The sequence below is a fragment of the Strongylocentrotus purpuratus genome, unplaced genomic scaffold, assembly GCF_000002235.5.
Source record: "Strongylocentrotus purpuratus isolate Spur 01 unplaced genomic scaffold, Spur_5.0 spur5_scaffold_11, whole genome shotgun sequence".
NCBI lineage: Eukaryota > Metazoa > Echinodermata > Echinoidea > Camarodonta > Strongylocentrotidae > Strongylocentrotus > Strongylocentrotus purpuratus.
The window spans coordinates 27,408,662-27,428,345 of record NW_022145596.1 but is presented as its reverse complement, the minus strand read 5'-3'; the positions used below and the strand labels follow the sequence as shown (position 1 = coordinate 27,428,345).

The 19,684-nt window shown below is 37.5% G+C and overlaps 1 protein-coding gene and 1 long non-coding RNA gene across 2 annotated transcripts in view; both read right to left on the bottom strand.

The window, feature by feature from the left end:
- Positions 1-14,551, bottom strand: part of LOC580021 — a 35,113-nt gene extending 20,562 nt beyond the window's left edge. Inside the window, exons 1-8 of the mRNA XM_030981066.1 lie at positions 14,346-14,551; positions 6,785-6,815; positions 5,910-6,034; positions 4,245-4,542; positions 3,440-3,612; positions 2,473-2,676; positions 1,634-1,751; positions 664-798 (exon numbers count right to left, since the gene is read on the bottom strand). Coding sequence (XP_030836926.1) covers positions 664-798; positions 1,634-1,751; positions 2,473-2,676; positions 3,440-3,612; positions 4,245-4,542; positions 5,910-6,034; positions 6,785-6,815; positions 14,346-14,348 — 1,087 coding nt within the window. The 5' untranslated portion in view covers positions 14,349-14,551. The remainder of the gene's footprint in view (positions 1-663; positions 799-1,633; positions 1,752-2,472; positions 2,677-3,439; positions 3,613-4,244; positions 4,543-5,909; positions 6,035-6,784; positions 6,816-14,345) is intronic.
- A 3,279-nt stretch (positions 14,552-17,830) lies between these two features.
- Positions 17,831-19,027, bottom strand: LOC115922318. Its single transcript, XR_004063424.1, has 2 exons — positions 18,332-19,027; positions 17,831-18,027 (listed from the first exon to the last, which is right to left on the bottom strand). It is a non-coding gene; the product is annotated as an uncharacterized LOC115922318 (long non-coding RNA).
- Positions 19,028-19,684: the final 657 nt, after the last annotated feature.

Sequence of the window (19,684 nt, the reverse complement as noted above, 5' to 3'; positions counted from 1 at the left end):
CTAAACGTCTGATGTCTAGGGGAAGGGGAGACTAGGGATAGAGAGAGAGAGAGAGAGAGCAAACACAAAGTCACATAAATCAGTTTGCGCACGAGAGAAAACATGAATCAACTCCTTGATCACACGCTCCAAGAGGAGAGAAAATGGGGCCATTGTTCCAAGACTCTTGCGCAATTTACCAAAGGTCAAACGTTCAGCTGGGAGGGGGGGGGGGGCAGTTTTACAGACAACATGCAGCAGTGCTATACACAAATGTGTGTATCAAAACAGCATGCTGCTAGTGCGCCCATCGCTCGCATGCATTCTGCTTTGACAGAGCTGATTTTGTTCATTCTCTGTGCTGTGGAATCGACACCAGTTCGTTCGGGCAATGTTCCTTGTTCACTTTTGCAAAGTATCTCTTTGAATTTTGGTGCTGTGGAGTCGACTCCAGCGCCAAAGACTCGGTTCTTATCTTGGAACCGAGTCTCCTTTTCTCGGAACCGACGTGCTCGAGTAATCGACTCTCTAGAGATTGGAGTCGACTCCTCGGTTCTGGATTTCAGAATCGGTTAGAGTCGGGTACTCGGCTCTCGCTCCCAAGCCTAGTTGGTAGTTGAAGGTATGGAGGCGGTAAATAACAGAACGGAGCATTTGTCGTATAATTGTATTGACCTTACTAACCTTTTGGTGGTTTCATGATGTGACCTGCTTTGACAGCACCGTTAAGAGAGTAGCATTCAGCCATGAGAAGATGAAGGGTAAAGTCATGACTGCTGTCCATGCCGTAACCTTCAAATCTTAACCTCACTTTGTAACCTAAAATATCAAGAAAAGTTTTCAAATAAATTCTTTCAGATGAGTAGATAAAAATCTTTTTAATTCTAGAGAATGATATTCTTGAGGTTTGTGAATGAATGGGGAAAGGGAGGCAGTCGGCCCCAACATGCATGTACTGCAAATATTGCCATGTGGGGAAGAAAAAAAATCTTCAAATAATGCATTAGTGGTTAAGAGCTAAGAGAGGAGGAGTATGTGTTCAACTCATGGCATCCTGGAGCTGTAGATGGTGCTTCTCCAAAATATTGCTAGGCAACATCATATTGCAGCACTGACACATCAATATGTTAAAGGAAACAGGTACTTTGCATTAGTCCAAGGATGTGCAACACATGTGAATGATGTCTTTGCCCAGTGAGATTATGGATGCACCCTCTAGAAGCCTGAGAATGTCTTAACTTGAACTGTTTATACATGTAGTCCCAGACAAGGAACTGTTTATACATGTAGTCCCGGACAAGGAACCATATTATTACTGAAACATGGCTATTACTGGATGGGACTTTAGGAATTGCATACCTACCAACATTTCACAACAACAATTAGGAATCCCTTAAAGCACAACTGGAAATACAATGTATTTCGTCCCTATTATCATGAAGTGACAGTAGTGAATGATAATCCCATACAATTTGCGTGTGGATTTTCCTCACTACCGTCACTTAGTGAAAACCGCAATGATTTTATCAGTTTTACACAGAGGTTTTCCGAAGAAAGGAAACTAGGGTTCATATGATTACTTTGACAGTCAAAAGTAGGAGTCATTCCTCCGCGTAAGGAACGGTTGGTTCTATGGCATTGATTTGCTACTGACCTGCCATGTGTATAACCCGTGCTACCCAGAAGCTATTGGCTGATTCCTCAGGGTCTCTGTTGTGCACTTCTATCATCGCTCCTATCATGTTACCTTTCCATTCCTGGGACAGGGGTGCCTGTCAACCACAACAATAAAAATCAAAGATAATAATGATAGTGGTGGTGATGATCATGATCATGATGACAATAACTACAATGATGATGACGATGATAATGAGAACAATAGCTTCTCGTATAGCTCATATCAATCTTCCTAAATGCACTCTGCCATTAACCCCAACTCTAGCTAGGCTATCAATTTCATTGCTTATGGCATTTATGGACTTCATTCATACCCGGTTTCCATGACTTTTCTTACTCTAGTCAAGTGTTTAGGCCACTTGATTTGAGTACCTCTATGGTATCTACAACACCTGTATATAAAGTATAGTCATGACTTGAAGCACATCATCGGTGGACACACAAATACAAAGCTATGTGCTTTTGAAGTAAAGATACTTTTCAACGATGCAAAACAAGAAAAACACACAATTTTAATATCCCAAAGTGGTCCTAATTTATACTATCCTACTCTTACATCACAGAAGCTTTAAATTTGCAAGCGATGCAACAGGAATGTTTAGAATTGAAGGGGTGTTATGGGTATACTGGTAAGCAGGAGATTACAGGGTTTTAAGGAAGAGCTGAAAATATTTAACCAATTTGTGGTTGAAAGGAAAGTTCTTTTTTTTTACAATAAAAAGAAAAAAAATATGACAGTGTTTTTCTTTCAGGATAAAAGTAGAGTCCCATTCTGCCCCTTGCTTCCTGGAAAATGACAACTCAATCACAACTTACATGACAGAAGCACTTCACAGGAGCGGCTTCGGTGTCATGAGCTTGTAGATACTCTGTCCAGTCAAATGCCTCTGAGCTGTGACCGTTGGTCATCTGACCGTTGGGAATGGTGTTGTTAACACTGACCGATCTGGAATGCTTGTGGTTGTTGAAACGTGGAGGAAACAAGGGTTGTGGTTTGTGCTCCTCAAACAGGGTGGGCACCTAAAAAAGCATTGTACAACAAAATACAATGTGGTCATAGTGCAGTATGATATGTAATCCTGTAGGATTTTTTTGCCAAATTTGTTTTTGTTGTTGCTGTTTTGGCTTCAAAAGGGTCCCAATTGGCCAAAAATGATGGGGTTCAAATTTTCAGACCCCTCCTTCATTTCCTGGGGGGGGGGGTCCATATTGGGTGCCAAAATGGCTTATATAAAGTGCAATAGGGAACTTTGGGGTCTTCTGGAAAAAAAACCCTCAATTTCTAATAGCTTGGACCCCAATGAATCAACACCAACAACAACAATTTGGCACAAAAGTCCTACTGGAGCTGTTTCAGTGACATACTGTACCACACTATCAGGTTGGTGATACTTTTACAGGGTATTCATGAGTACCAATTATCATAAGAATAAAATTCAACCCAGAATAGTACTATACATACCCATTATCCTAAATGAGCTTTCTAAACTTTGGATGAGCATGGCTGCAAATACGAAGTTCTCGCTTGCCTTTCACAATATTTAAAAAAAAACATGTATGCATCTTTTCAACAACTTTTTATTAATTCCATTCTCTGCACAGAGCACATGGTATTTGCCTATAATAATGATAATAATACATGAGATTTATATAGCCCTATTATCCAGTTTAATTAGATGCTCAAGGCGCTTCAAAATATTAGGGAACACATTACATCACATTACATTATGTATAGATAGATGTAAAATGTATGCTGAATCAAGTTTAGAAAGTGTGAACCCACCTTATTGAGATGTTGGCTTGTATTAAGGTCTCCAGTAGTCTTCTCCAGTAGCTCTCCCTTCTCTCTCTTATATACTGCAAATTTCTTGGTGCAAGCCACACTACAGAAAGGGTAGTTCCCACAGTACGACAGGAATCGAATTGACCGCCACATGGTGCAGTAGGCACAGGGTCCTGTCAAACAGCCAAATCAAAATAATTCTCGTGAGGAAATGTGTAACTAATATAAATGTCTTTTTACTGGAATGCATTAAATTTGTGATCATCTACTTGGTATTTAAAGCATGTGTACATATCTTGAATATTGTGTCTGTTAATTATAGACCAAGGAAAAGCCTGTGGAAGAAAAAATATATTCCAAAATTGTGTGGCTAACTAATTAAGAGAGCAAACCTCAGAAAATACTTCCTTGTAACTTCAAATTTTATAGAAAATATTAACACATTTTGTTCTTGCTAATATTATAGTGTGTTAAGCTAAGTAAAGGAAATCAATCCCATTATTTTATTAGATTTACAATGGATATCTGTAAAGTTTTTAATAATAGGACCTAATATCTTCACCATCATTATACTACCCATGTCTGATCAACTCACCAACTTCACCATCATTATACTACCCATGTCTGATCAACTCACCAACTTCACCATCATTATACTACCCATGTCTGATCAACTCACCAACTTCACCATCATTATACTACCCATGTCTGATCAACTCACCAACTTCACCATCATTATACTACCCATGTCTCATCAACTCACCAACTTTACCATCATTATACTACCCATGTCTGATCAACTCACCAACTTCTCTCCCTTTGAGCTCATAGAAGGGCATTCCTTCAAACAGAGCATCATGATCAAGCCCATTGGTGTTTGGTGTTGACTGGCTGTGACTGTCCACTGACAGAACGTCAATGTTCTCCTCAGAATCACTGGTCCTCCCGTTGGTTGTGCCTTTGTGCTCATTCTCGTTGCTTCCGTAGTGGTTGAAATCAGACTTCTGCTTGGGCGATGTTTTGGAGTCTGAGCTGGGGTGCAGCAGGTATAGACTGTACAGATTACTTGAAGGCATCATTTGTTCTTCAGGAAAATCGTTGCTCTGGATTGTCAAAACCAAGGATAAAATTTGTCCAATATTATGATTGATCTCTTCAAAGTTACCAGTTGCCAGCCAGGCGGCTTAGGCAACTTCTCATCTTGCTAGAATCAAACTTTTTGGTGGTCATTTACGATGAAATGCATAATGTACAAACAAGAAACAATCATACAAACTATTTGGTCAATTTGGCCACAAAGGTAACACTTAAAACACCCAATAGTATTTCAGGTAGCCAAAGGCACTTGTGCCACCATCATTTTTAGCCAACCCTTGTTATACTAACACCCTAACAGGTTAAAATAAAGACTGGGATAACTTGGGCTAAAGTCTATGCAATCAAATTGGATTCAGTGGTTTAACAAAACGAACTAACAAATTTGATTTAACTATACTGTTTAATGCTACGGTCACAAAGGTTTGTACGAACGATAATTTTGTATGAATCTCCGTTTTTCCATTGTCTTCCTGAATTTCCATTGTCTGAAAATCGTTCGTACGGCGTTCGTAGCAGTTCGTAATGGCATTTGTGACCGAGGCTTAATACATCTTCAATAAGATATAACTGACCACCTATTGAGTATCTCCAAATGAAACTTATGATATAAGTTAACCTAACTGCTCTTTCAAGTAACCCCTAAGGAAGAAAGCTGATGATGCGAGCCTTGTCATTCTCAGATATCCCCAATATGTAGAAGAGATATACACATGTGAGGTGTTGTGGTCGAGTGGATATGTCACTGGACTGTGGATCACAAGGTCCGCAGTTCAAGTCCCGCTGCGCCACTAATGTTCTTTGGCAAGACATTGATCTACATTTGCCACTCTCCACCCAGGTGTTAAATGGGTACCCAGTAGGATGCGAAAGTTAATGTGGTTAGATGAGCAAGTGTGCGCTTGTAAAAATGATGAATTACTTCTCTCCCCCCCCCCCCCCCTTCTGAATTTTTATCTAATTTTTTTTCTTCTGCTATATACTATTCTGTCTAAAAGTCATGCTTCTCCTTTGAAAATACATGAATACTAGATATTAATTAATTTTAATTGCATTAAAAAGTAAAAGATTGCTTAATTTTCATAGCAATAGATGGCTTCTACACTCACCAATCTGCTGCAAAATTGTAGACTTAAATACTACCTTCATTTCCAAATGTACGGAATTTTTGGCGGCAAACAACATCAAAGTAAAACAAAATAAATGGGCATAACTTTGGCAGAAATATTTTATATAATTTTTTTATAAACTATCAAGTCATCTGCTGAGAGCCAGAAGGCCATAGATTTTTGTAGAGGATTAAAGGACTTCTAGTTGTCAAGAGAAGAAATGTGGACCTTTGCCACTGATAAGATCAGCCTATCAAACTACTTACTACTTCTTCCTCTGCTGAGCTATTATAAGTGTTGTGAACGCTGTGAGGATCTTGGCTGAGTAGAGGGTCAGCTGCCCCCATCATGCAGTCTCCCATCAGTAGGCAGCCTCCTCCAGATCCAAAACTGCAAAAAAAAGAGGCAGAAAAAAAATTACCGGTAATAACAGCAAGAGCACAAAACTTGAAATCTTAGGTCTTGAAAATACACAATGACAAAGTTTTGATGCATATTCTCCATTTTTTAGTTTGTTTAATTCCTCAAGGGACATTAAAATACCAACCAAAAAACAATCAAAGAAATAATTATTATTTTTTGGTTCATATTCACCTCCTTTTACATCAATAATAATTGTAAAAATGGATGCCTTGTGACTCTGTCTGTGAATGAGTTTGCACAATTTACATTTAAATGCTAATGTGAGATCTCTAACTACACATGGAAGACAAAATCATCTGTTGAATATGTTTATGCACTGAATATATAAACAGTAGTGCCCTGCCAGAGTCATTCCTGTTTCTCAGTTGCTTCTCTTCAAAATCTTTGCTTGATATGCATTTCTTTTTTACCAACATTATATGGACACCAATTTATATACAACAAACTGCAATATTACATAAACTTTGGGTCTATAATATTGATTCATCATAAAGCTGGAGTACTTCAAAAATCTATTTCAATATTCAATATTTCTATATTGTGCTAAACTCAATTGGACAAATATTGTTATGGTTGATACATGTAGGAGACACGGTTTCTCACTCATGGTACGTCACAAAAGTTGCCCTTACCCCATGGAATGACTAATCTGTGTGTAATAATTTATACATTTAACACTACCGCTTATTTTAATTGAATTCATGAGTTATCAACTTACCACTGTATGGTGGCTCAGAATCCAGGGAGTTCTGTGGGAAGAAAAAAGGCATAAGATCAGACAAATAATACACAGCTAAGGGTATAAGCATTTGCACCAAACCGTGCTGCAATACGGTGGATTCACAATCGACAAATAATACACAGCTAAGGATAGCATTTGCACAAAACTGTGCTGCAATATGGTGGATCCACAGCGCCATCTAGCGACACCAATGTTTGGTTGATTTCATGTGATGCATTATGGGACATAGTTGACATTGTATCAGCTGTGACTTACATGAATACTCTAGGCCTAAGAGATAAGGGGAAAGGTTTGAATCCGGGAGCGTACTCAGGGTTAAATTCTTAGTGACCCTACTCACCACACCTTGGTCATTTTCATAGGCCTAATCTAATCTAATTATGGGCCCTGATGCTAAAATAAGTGGTCACCATCAACAACATTTAGTAATTTTTGTCACTTTTCTGGAAAAATTACAGTTTGTATGGTATTTTGTCCGAAATTAAGCCAACTTTTCAGTCAGATTCAATTGATGAGTGGATTTTGACTGATATCAGTAGGAAAACAAATGGGCACCGACTCCAGAATAATCGATCTCATTGAACGAATGCTTTCGTCATTTTGATTGGTGGCTCGTGTTTTGCTGCGCTGCACTGATGGAAAGATATAGACCCGCGAGCTGAAAAATTGGCTTGCCGGTGGGGGCGCCGTTAATTGTGAATCCACCCTATTGTTAAAAAAAATTAAACTGTGATTATTGATGCATGTATCACCAAATTTCAACAGGTACAAGTTACTCTTGTAAAAATAAGCTGAACTATCAACATGACTTTTCCAGCACAACTCTGCAACTATGGCTCGTCGGCTAACACATTTTTCAAATTTGGAAGAAGGTGCACAGCTTCAGATTGCCAGTTTTTGAGAAAGCGTTGTCGTGATGTGGTAACTAGGATATGACAACAAGTGTTAGAAATCCAATAACAAGCATAGCAATAATGATATTTAAAGGCTTCTATTTCAAGTATGTTCACATTGAGACCATTGACCTAGATTCAGTGTGGCACCTCTACTACATCCATAGAAGTGGTACATGCATTGTCACAAAATAAATTTGGGGCATCATCTTTCGGAAAACATGTAAATAGAATGTATGATATATCAGAAGTTCTTTTATTAATTTGTCAGGTACTTGTACATGTAGGTCTGAAATACAGTGTACAGAACCAGTTTGGACAACTTGGTTTCAGAAACTTTCAGTTGGTCACAACAAGGGTTATATTATTGTTTCTTGTACTTGCCCAGCAAAGCAGTATTCCCCACACTGTAACCAACTAGAAACAGGTTGGCCAAACAATTGATGGCTCTGACATGTACAGAGCTGTATATGAAATTGCACTGCAGGACATGGAGTGCCTATCATACGGCTATCAAGGGGTTACAATATAAACAAATATAAAAAATAAGCACTTTAAAATACAGATCATTTCTATACCCCTTCTGACTTATATGATTACCGTATCATAATCATAATTATCATAATAATAATTCTTATTTCTTCCCATCAAATAATCTCTAAAAATCGTCTCTCTCCTGGTCATTGTTAATAGCATGACATCACAAGAGCTATCAGCAACTGAGGGAGTAAAATTTTGTGACTTTCATTCACATACAATATACACCAATAACAGCTTCAAAATGGAACTACCAATTGCACCTTGTTTTCTGTTTAATTTTTTTTTAGTAATGGATGTGTCCTTTGATCCTCTCTCATAAGATTAACAAATAAAACAATGGGAAAAAAATTGTTAAATGAGGCCTAAAATGAATACCAGTGTTCAACTGTGGAAATTTCCCATGTCGAACAAAAGGGAAAGAACGATTGATATCTTAGTCTTTCACATAGGGGTTTGCTTCACACTCTGTTAAATTCATGAAGGTCAGGAGGTCATTCTTCATTCAATCACAAAGAATGAATTATTGCTTGAATCTTTGACGGTATGCAAAAGCATGATTATGCTAACAGCAACTTCTGACCCTGATATAGTAATCTGAGTGAAAATATAGGGTAATTTGCCCCTAAAGCTACATGTAGCTCTAAAAGGAGTCATTAGGGACTTCTAGATTGAGTGGACGAGAACGGCGTGAACGTCCACTCATCATGCGTGTCCGTGGCAAGCCGTATTAACATTTATTCCTATTTCTTGACATCAGGAATTTAATTCTTGATATCAAGAAATGATTTTCTGTTGTAAAGCAATGGTAATTCTTGATATAAAAATATAAGAATAAATGTTTAAACGGCTTGCCATAGACACGCATGATCAGTGGACGTTCACGCCGTTCTCTTCCACTCAATCTAACACTCCCTAATATACATGTACTGTAGATACCAAGGAAGACCCCAGAAAAACAATTTGTCCATGGTTTGTAATGCACAAAATAAAAAATCTGCATTCTGAAACATATATGCTACATGTTCAATCTATTTTTGATGTTAGTGAGAACTAGGATAATTGTCACAATAAAAAGAAATTGCACCATGTAAACATCCACTGCTCTGGCAGATACACTCTTACTGTTTTTACACTGGCAATATTTTGCTTAACCCTGTACTATAGGTGGGGTTAAAGGGGATCTTAGCCCCACCTATAGTCCGGGGTTAAGCTTATTTCCACTTTCTTTTCACACTAGCAAAATGTTGCTTAACCCCGTACTATAGGTGGGGTTATCCCCCCCCCCCCCCTTAATCCGGGGTTAAGTATATTCCACTTTCTTTTTCACACTGGCAAAAATTTGCTTAACCCCGTAATATAGGAGGGGTTAAAGGGGGGTCTTAGCTCCACCTATAGTCCGGGGTTAAGCTTATTCCACTTTCTGTTCAGACACGTATTTACCAAAGTGGGCTAGCCCCACCTATAGTACGGGGTTAGCTGGCCCTGCAAAATAGCAGGGCTAGCCTCGCAATTGTGGTGCTAACTCCAGAATTGCGTTGCCAAGCAAATGAATGAGAACAGAAATGAAGAATAGTCCGGGATTACGCAGTGGAGCGAATTAATAAATATTCACGCTATGGCTAGTACGGGGCTAACGAATTACAGTGAGAAAAGCCAAAAAAGTTAGTCCGGGGTTAAGGATAGTATGGGGTTAAGCAAAACAAGTGTGAAAAGAGTATTAGACTCACAACAATGTGGTCAAAAGTCCTGAATGAGAGTCTCAAAGCATGTATCTGTACATAAAACTTTGTGCTGAAATTCACCAATGACCTCATATCCTATCCTAATTTCTTATGACATTTGAAATATTTTCATTCACACAAAAGATAACAGTTTACAAGTTACTTGTTGCATACGTGGAGCATGAATACGAATAGGTCACTATATTCAGACTGCACTTTTTGTACCTGAAAATATTTTGACCAAAATCAATTCCAGAAAATATCTTAAGGAACATCTGTATTTTTTTCTTTAAAAAAATATTAATGCTATGCATTGCTGCTCCTAATGTTTATTAGACATTTTGCTTCAATGCTTGATTCATGTTTGGGGAGTGATGTGCATGATTAAACATTTCAGTCTGTTCTTTTGCAAAAACTGGTATTCACACGTCTTTCAGAACATCAAATTATTGCCTCCACACAGTACCACATTCATCTAGGATATCCTACCCAATATGACCTCTATGTTGTAATTGGAATAGTTCTGGTTCTGATATGTCCTTTCCAAGGTTCATGAATGATGATCAAAATGATCAGAAATCATTGTGAGCAGGGTTCCAAAGTAGGAAAATACAGGTATTGTTCTAAAACAGGACCATAGTTTCTATTAGAAGGGATGGATGACCAATTAAGAAATTAAAAACTTTAAAATGGTTAACAGTATGTTCATACATTTATACTGTAGTGGTGATTGACATTAATCACAACCGTTTGTAAGACGGGGCCCAGAACTAAGAGTTCTGAAATCTGAATATATTTTCCAGAAATAAATCACTCACTGCTTCAGAGTACTTTTTCTCTGTCAACATAGATGCAGTATTTCCATCTATGTGAGTGTGGTACAGCAATCAGAAACTACAACTCAAATTTGTAAGAAACTATATCTATGTTATGATGCCAAGTCCCCCCCCCCCCCCCCCCCACTCAGTGTTATTTAGGGTACGGGCGCTACATCTATAACGGGGCTGAATGCATCACATTTGGAGGTGTTGCGGTATAGTGGTTCATTTACTTGATTCTCAATCCTAGGGCCAGGGTTCGAATCCCACCCTGGCACTAACGTCCTTTTGCCACTCTCCACCCAGGTGTAAATGGGTACCTGATATGCCAGAGTGCTACATAATTGGCTGCCAGCCAAGACTGGGGTAATAAGGTTGAAGTGCCAGGAGCTTCACAACGTGACAGACATGTGCACTATATAAGAAGCTACCATTATTATAACATAAAAGATAATGTCAGATAGTTTGGACCAGAAGAGCCAAGTCTAAAGTCAAATAGAGATCTAGATTTCTAATTACGACAAGGCTTCATTACTGAAGCAACCTAATAGTCCAACTCAAACCACTCACTGAACGATGTGTGTTATGTACATGTACATGTATGTGACTTGAACAAGGGCCATTATTGTTAAATGCTGCCCTCATGTTATGTTAGAAACGTTGTGATCGGTTGATGATCGCGAGTTGGTTTTGAGACGAGACACGGGAGAGGGAATAAATTTTTAAGAAACTATAACTTTGTTTGCTCATTTACTTTTATTGAACTACGACTTACTTTAGATAACAAATACAATAATGCATTTGTGAGGATGTGCCTATTTCTACTTTGGCCGATGTCGATTTGTAATGTAAGTTGCTAGGAGAAGCAGCAATATGCGCAGAAAAAAGAAGCCTTTTAAAATATAAGGGATCCGAATCTTTCAATAAAATTATATCCATTGTATCTTCATCAGCTTATGGAATTTACATAATTAGATTTAGTTCAAGTTAGCTGTTTTTTTTAATTGTTGTATATGCCAGCCTGCCAGGCAATCTACATATTTAGACGTTAAGTTTTAGCCTCTTGCATTGATGATTGTTCCACTGAGATTATGTGCAGTTGCAATGTGATTGCAGGTCTCATGTGAACGGCAATCAGCGGCTTCACGAACCGGATAGATTAGCTGAAAGTAAGTCCTTATATTTGTATGTTTTAAATGGATTTACAGTAGATCTAGACTATAACTTTAGATTAACATTACATTGGGGTCTGTATTAATTATTTCTTTTCAGTTTGTAGATTTTTCAGAAACTTATGGTTGAAATAAAGGACAACTCAGAGACAAATTTTTGGCTAGATTGTAGCCAAAATGATGAGTAATTATCAAACTCCTGCTGTGGTTCCAGCGATATGTAGTAGGCCTACCGTCTGTGTACTATGGGGAAGGTTTCCAAATGCAACTTTTATAAAGAATTCCCCGACCCAGATGGCTATTTTTTATAACAGTGTTGAAACCGTCACCAGTTTGGAACACAAGCTTATCTACCGTAGAAAGTCACCTCAGTATAGACATCTGATAACTAGACCTAAATGGGAATACCTTGTAAAAAATTGTATATGACTAATGTAATTGACTACTAGTATGAGTACCGGTATGACTGGGAAAAAACTAGACCAAATTTTCTGTCTCTTTCGTTCGTTAGCCTCTGATTTGGGTAGGGTCGGCTTTCGTTCTTTAGCCTCTGATTTGCGTAGGGTCGGCTTTACAGGAGCCGACCCTACCCAAATCAGAGGCTAACGAACGAAAGAGACAGAAAATTCTGTCTAGGAAAAAACCCAGCAGCAATGTTAGTTGTTACAAGATTGAGACACTGCAAATGGGCTCTGCCTCTGTGGAATTAGATACAAACATGACTAGACCGAAAGCTTCAGTCTCTATACCGTCGGTTGTTCCACTGAGACTACGTCTGGCTCCACTAGACCTCCGGTTATAGAGACTGAACGACTGCCTATGCCAGCCTGTGTTGAACTTATTCCGCTAGATTTTAGCCGCTAGGCCCCTCCCACAAACTTGCCACGGCCGTATTGTTATGCCCCCAAAATCCCCCAAAATGTCATTTTACCTCGTCCATATCCAATTTTAAATTAGGCCTAGGCTATAATACATCGGTTCCACTTACTAATTTGATGTAAATAATCCGTTTAATGGTCCCTTTTAAGGAAATTATGGGTCAAAATCGACATCCATGTTGAAAATCTTGCAAGCCGTCCGTTAAACTCTCGCTGCCGTCAATCTCATCCCTTCTAGTCTACGCCGAAGGCAAAATGATAATGAAGGAAAAACTGTGCGCCATCTACACGTTCGTAATGGCGTTATCACAGTTTTTTCCTTCATAATCATTTTGCCTTCGGCGTAGACTAGAAGGGATGAGATTGACGGCAGCGAGAGTTTAACACGGCTTGCAAGATTTTCAACATGGATGTCGATTTTGACCCATAATTTCCTTAAAAGGGACCATTAAACGGATTATTTCCATCAAATTAGTAAGTGGAACCGATGTATTATAGCCTAGGCCTAATTTAAAATTGGATATGGACGAGGTAAAATGACATTTTGGGGGATTTTGGGGCATAACAATACGGCCGTGGCAAGTTTGTGGGAGGGGCCTAGCGGCTAAAATCTAGCGGAATAAGTTCAACACAGGCTGGCATAGGCAGTCGTTCTGTCTCTATAACCGGAGGTCTAGTGGAGCCAGACGTAGTCTCAGTGGAACAACCGACGATTATAGAGACTGAAGCTTTCGGTCTAAAACATGACAAATGATTCCATGGCATGGGCATGGATTCCATAAAAGGAAAGCTCTCATAAGAGTCATAATCTTGGATTGGATGAACTTTACATTAGCCTAGAGTCTACTTACTATTTTCTCGTTTCTAAAATTGAAATATCGACTATCAATGATAAATGATTGCAACATTATTTAAATATTAAATGACTGTTCAACAATTTGAGTAGACTCTAGACCCCTGTAAAATGTAAATTCTGACTTTCTTATCAGACTTACGAGAAAGTATGAATAGATTCTATTCTAAATAAATATAAAAATAATAGTAGGTCTAGATCTAGATCTAGTCTAGACTCTAGTAATAATAGTAGACCTAGATCTAATTAGAGTAGGAAAATACTAGAGTCTAGAATCTGAGAATAGATGATCAGACACTAACAAAGTTAGGCTTTCACCGTCCATTGGCATTGGTGTCAGACTCACAGAGAGTGCATGCTCTCCATTATTCTTTTACATTCACAATTTTACGACTTAATAAATAACAGCTCTTTTTCTCAGGAAACACAACAGTAGACCTACTCTGTTCTTCTCACTAATTTGTTTGATATTAATGAACTGAGGATGCAGCAAACTGAATGTAGAGACAAGATGACAGCTTGGCGTCTATCTCTACGTGACTGACAAGATGATTCGCTTCTTCACCATTTTTCAGTTTTCTCGAACATAGATCTAGACCTCTAATTAAAGTTGGCGTAAAATTCGTCTGTTCGCACAAATTTAACATGAATACGTTACTCACCATGATGTTGTCTCCAAGAATCGTTCTCAATGACTGTAACAACGGATTTGTGAGAAATTACTTGTAAAACATCGTGAAACTTGTGCCGACATTTTGGCCGAAGAACTCGGATGAGAGCTTGAACTCGATGATAACCTTTTTTCTCCTATTTTTTTCCTCTCGCCGCCCTCTCTCTCGCTCTCTCTCGATCTAGTAAATAACAACATGGAGCATGATTGGCGCATGCGCAATAGCAGGGTTTTTGCAAAGACAAGTCAGTTCGCAAATTTTGATTGGTCAGATAATTGATTGATTGCGATTAATTAGTAGATAAAGTAGGCACTAACATATATATTTATTTATGATTGATGCAACATTGATGAGTATGAATAAAACTAATCAAAGAGCTTGGGAAAATACTGCTTTGAAGAATTCATCGCGTGGATATACCGGAAGTAATTTCACATTCGACCAATGAGATCCAGTCTCTTGAGAAGGGCTGATTTATGGAGCAGGCGCACAATTTAAAACCCACTCGAATAGATGGCACATATTATCGGTCACACCCCCAAATAATTGTTTAATTGGTCTTTAAAGATTTTGACAATCGGTATGTCTGATTTATTCTGCATTATTTTGCAACACCATTGTAGAAGGATTTCCTTTGATTTTAAGAAACATATATTTTCACACTACGTCTATATAATTAGGGTAATTCTCAATTATATTCTTCCAGGCATAGTATTAGGAAGGGCGCGAGCCTGGTATAACGAAGAATTCATAAATTTTCTAGTCACCATCACTGCGAGGGGAATAAATAAGAGCAAGCAAGCAGAACACAAACTCTAAGATTACATATATCATAGGTTCATATATATGGCTTACTATATCAATGTATCCGACGGTCTATTCACAGCGTTAAATATAATTAAAATATATATTGAAGTAAGATCGAAGAGATATTTTTACTTAGAAATCAGGGGCTTGCTGCCGAATAGGCCTATAGTTAGAAGTCACAAATAGTGCAAAATGGGGCACTGGAGCGGCGTCCGAGAATCGAGGTGCGGGGGGGGGGGCTGCATGCATGAGTCCGCATGTATAATTATATACATGTATTATACAAAATACTGACTTCTTTAAGGGGCACAGTTAAAACTACAGCCCAAGGTAAGTTTAGACACAACCCAGTGCCCCGGGACAGTGCCCCATGCAAAACGAAGTCAAGGGGCACATACAGTGCAGGATCGAAATCACCGAGGACCGAGCTATATAGTTTAAAAGGGAATTCCACCCTGATAGCTGGACGGTATTATAATAACACTGAACAAAAATATATGGTGATAGTAATAATAATAATCTTATCATTATGTGATCGTTATTAGTAGTTTTAATGTATTTGTTAATTGTTATCTTAATCGTATAATCATTCTTCAAATTATCATTGAAATTAATTATTTTCATTATTAATATTATTTTTATTATTATAATTATCATTATTATCGTCGTCATTAGCATTATTATAGTGTATTATTATTCGTATTATCATCATCATCATTATGGACGAAATGCGCGAGCCATATAAAGTGGGGGAGGGCCAGTTGCATCACATTTCACGCCCCTCTCCTCACTCTCTTCTCTTAATTCTCTTCCCTTCTCTACTCATTGATTTTCTTCTTCTTCTTCTTCTTCTTCTTCTTCTTCATTTCTTTTGATGTTCTGTCTCATTATCATTGTTCTTTGTCTTCGCCATTTGATGAAGACGACAGCTAGGGCATGGGAACCCCGCCCCTCCCCCTTCCTGTGTGTGACTGATTATTAACTTGGACCGCTGCATGCGCGGCTGTACATCATAAAAGAGAGTGGTTTCAGCGGCTCGTTATAAAGACAGGTGGAACGTAATATCATTTTTTATTGAATCTATGTGATACATAATTATATTAAATCAATTATGTAATAATCATTAAGATATTTCATTCCTGTTCTTCTCGCTTTTAGGGTGCTTTCCAGGCACGTAGCCAGAGTTCGATGTTTGGGGGGGGGGGGCACATACATGTAATCGATCGAGGTAAAAAAAAGGGGTCTAAAAAAGTTCAACCGATCTTGGAATTTTAGGGGGCACGTGCCCCCCCCCCCCCCCCCCGTGCCCCCAGTGGCTACGTGCCTGGTGCTGTCACGTCTCCATCTTTTCTTTGTCCTTACTTTCTTTATCTATTTTTTTAAATAAATAAATTAGATCCTGATTAGTAATATAATTCAATCAATTATTCAATCATTACCGTATTTTTTCTTGTTCTTCTTCTTTTAGGGTGCTTCCTGCTTTTCTCTTGTCCTTCCCCTTTTATTGTCTCTCTCTTTCTTCTCTTCTTGATAAAATAAATAATGTATTGAAATTAGATCGTGATTTAAATTATACATGTATATTATTATTATATTTGTTGTGTTTCCCCGCTTTACGCTCTTCCTCCTTTTCTCTTTGACTTTTTCCTTTTCTTTTGGGCGGTCTCTTTTTTATTTCTTTTCTTTGTGCGTCTCTTTTCTCTCTCTCTCTCGAGTCTTCTCTCTTCCTCGTTCTCTCTCTTTTCTATCATCCTTTCTTCCACTCTCTTCGCCTATCTCCCCCCTCTCTCCTTTTTTCATATCTCATTTCTCATTTAGTTAAATTTTTTAGTTATAAATTCTTGAATTTATTTTGGATGACATTTTGTTCAATTGAGTTTGATATACCGACAAAATCCCTCAAGTATGCGTTTTACGCTATTTTACTTAGGACTTCAATCAATGGAGACAAGAATAAAGATGTAAAACGAGGGAAGGGGGGGGGGGGGGGCGGCAGAGAAAGAGAAAAGAATTCTGAAATAACCAGGGATGTCATGTTCTCAAATATAGGGCAAACTTTGTAAGGAAATGGAGCAACCGTCTTGGGGAGGATGATGGAGGGGGGGGGGGGGGGGGGGTGAAACTGTGATTATCAACCGTCCTGTTTAAGAGAAGCAATTGTATTTCGTCATCACAGTAGTAAGGCATATATTTATAACGTTTTGATATACGTTCATAATGAAATATCAGAATTTATTTTGCAGAATCTAGTAACTGGAAAGATGATATTTGGGTAAGCAACATCTATCCCTGAATAAATTGTTCCCCAATGCCCACGTTTACAGTAAACATAAAAAATAACTATCACATTATTTTAGATTCAAATCAAAACCTAATATGCTTTCTGTCATTTACCCCTTTTTAGATGAGTCAAAACTATTGTCTTTTTATCATATTAGTGACAAAAAATTAACTTCTTTATAATTACTGGTAGTAGATGGAGAAAAATAATGTTTGAATATCTATTGATAGAAAACATTTAAGACAAACATAAAAGGAAAATAAATATTATACAGTAGGCTTGCGGTTGCACCATGTGAGAGAGTGCAACCACGAGCCATGCAAGCTAATACTTATAAGCAGCATCAAAATAAATAACTTATCAAAAAAATTATCCACGACACACTTTGTACACTGGAGAATGAACAATTTTCAGATGTACAAACAAGTTTTTATTTCCAATACAAATCAAACTTGTCTAGTCATCTGTATTTCTTAAATAATTTTTTCAGCAAAATTCTTCAGGACTTTATATAAGCAATGGTTTAATATTTGAGGATATTACAAAAAGTCACATTTTAAAGTATTCTATACTGGAATTTTAGGTCTAACAATGTCACAGACACTGTCAGGAAATTATCTCAAGGGTAATTTCTTGACATTATTTTATACTCCAAGGAAGATATGTTTGAATTATGACTTTATATGTTTGTTCATTTCAAACTTTGAACAGTAGATGCCTAAGGCTTATTGTTAGCATATAGGAGTGATAATGTCATACATGTATATGAACGGTAGGCAAATCTGTCAACAATCTTTTATGTTAATGAAATGCAATGAAATAAAATCTGTGAAAATTGGTTCATTTCTCACCTTGAAACATTGATCATTATAGCTTACACTGTAAAGACTACACATATACATATTGTTTCCACTAATCAAAATAATAATGGTTAAGATATCCAACATGTAACCTTTATACATGCAATACAAGTATGCATGCAATGCATGTTACTAATGAAATTTAGAAAAGGAAGATTTTTAAAAATGGTTTTGTTTTCATCACATTGTGAGCGCAAAATAATTCAATTAATTTTCAGCAAAATCAAGGTTTCTGAAGTTTAATAAATATTGTAAAAAGCATTTTCTACATCACGTACCACTATCCATACACAGAGGACTAATAATTCCTTCTTTTTTCCCTTTTTTGTTACAAGAAGTAACGGTCTTGACACAAACAACAATGAAGAAGCAGATAAATGTATACATAATGTTTGAGCATATTGAGCAGTTTGATATTATGATATTATCTGCACATATATATATATATATATATATATATATATATATCTTTGCAATTGAAAGCAGAGGCCTTATAGACCTATATGCTGAATGAATATAAGACACCACCTACAAATTGCAATTTTGGTTATAATGGCATGATGTTTTTGCTTGAGATTGGTACCTGAAGTTTTTCTTTTCAGAGGTATTCTCAATAGCCCATAAATTTGTTAAAGGGATAGTTGAGTTCTGTTGCAGAGGGTGCTACACAAAATAATTTTTTGTGAGATAATGAAAAACTGAGTGGTAAATTTGAAAGAACATAATATTTAAATGACAAAATCATCTTTGTTTTCATCTAAATCGGTTCAGAGACGGCTAAAATATCACGATTTCTAATACTTGTGTACCACCACAAATATTAGATATTTTGAAAGATTTGAAAAAAACGTTGAAAAAACGAAATAACGCCTTTTATGTCGTATTTCAGCCAATGCCGGTGTTGGCTTTTCTGTTGGCATTTTTGTATTGCTTATATTACGCACAACCAGCCGGCCCATGTATTGTTTTTTGTAATTAAATACTTAATTAACGGTCACCGTGTTTTTTTTAAAGTGGAGCTGAATTGGTATGCTCGTATTGACTAAATTTCACACAATTTGGGGTCTAAAATTGCCTTTATAACAAATTTAGGTTCTAAAAGGGCACTATAAATGTCATAGATAAGAATAATAGCAATTACCATGCACTTTGAAGGCATTTGCAGTCTGAAAACAGAACTCAACTATCCCTTTAATGTCATAACCACTGTCCATTTCAATGCCTATTGAAAGCATGCAATTCGGTCAAGCCTTTTTAAGTTGTTTAGTATATTTGAAATCAAACAAAACAATCAAATGTACAACATTTAGCAGAGAGCCTGATACAGAGAGAGAGACAGAGAGAGACAGAGGGACCCCCCGGGGGGGGGGGGGGGAAGGATA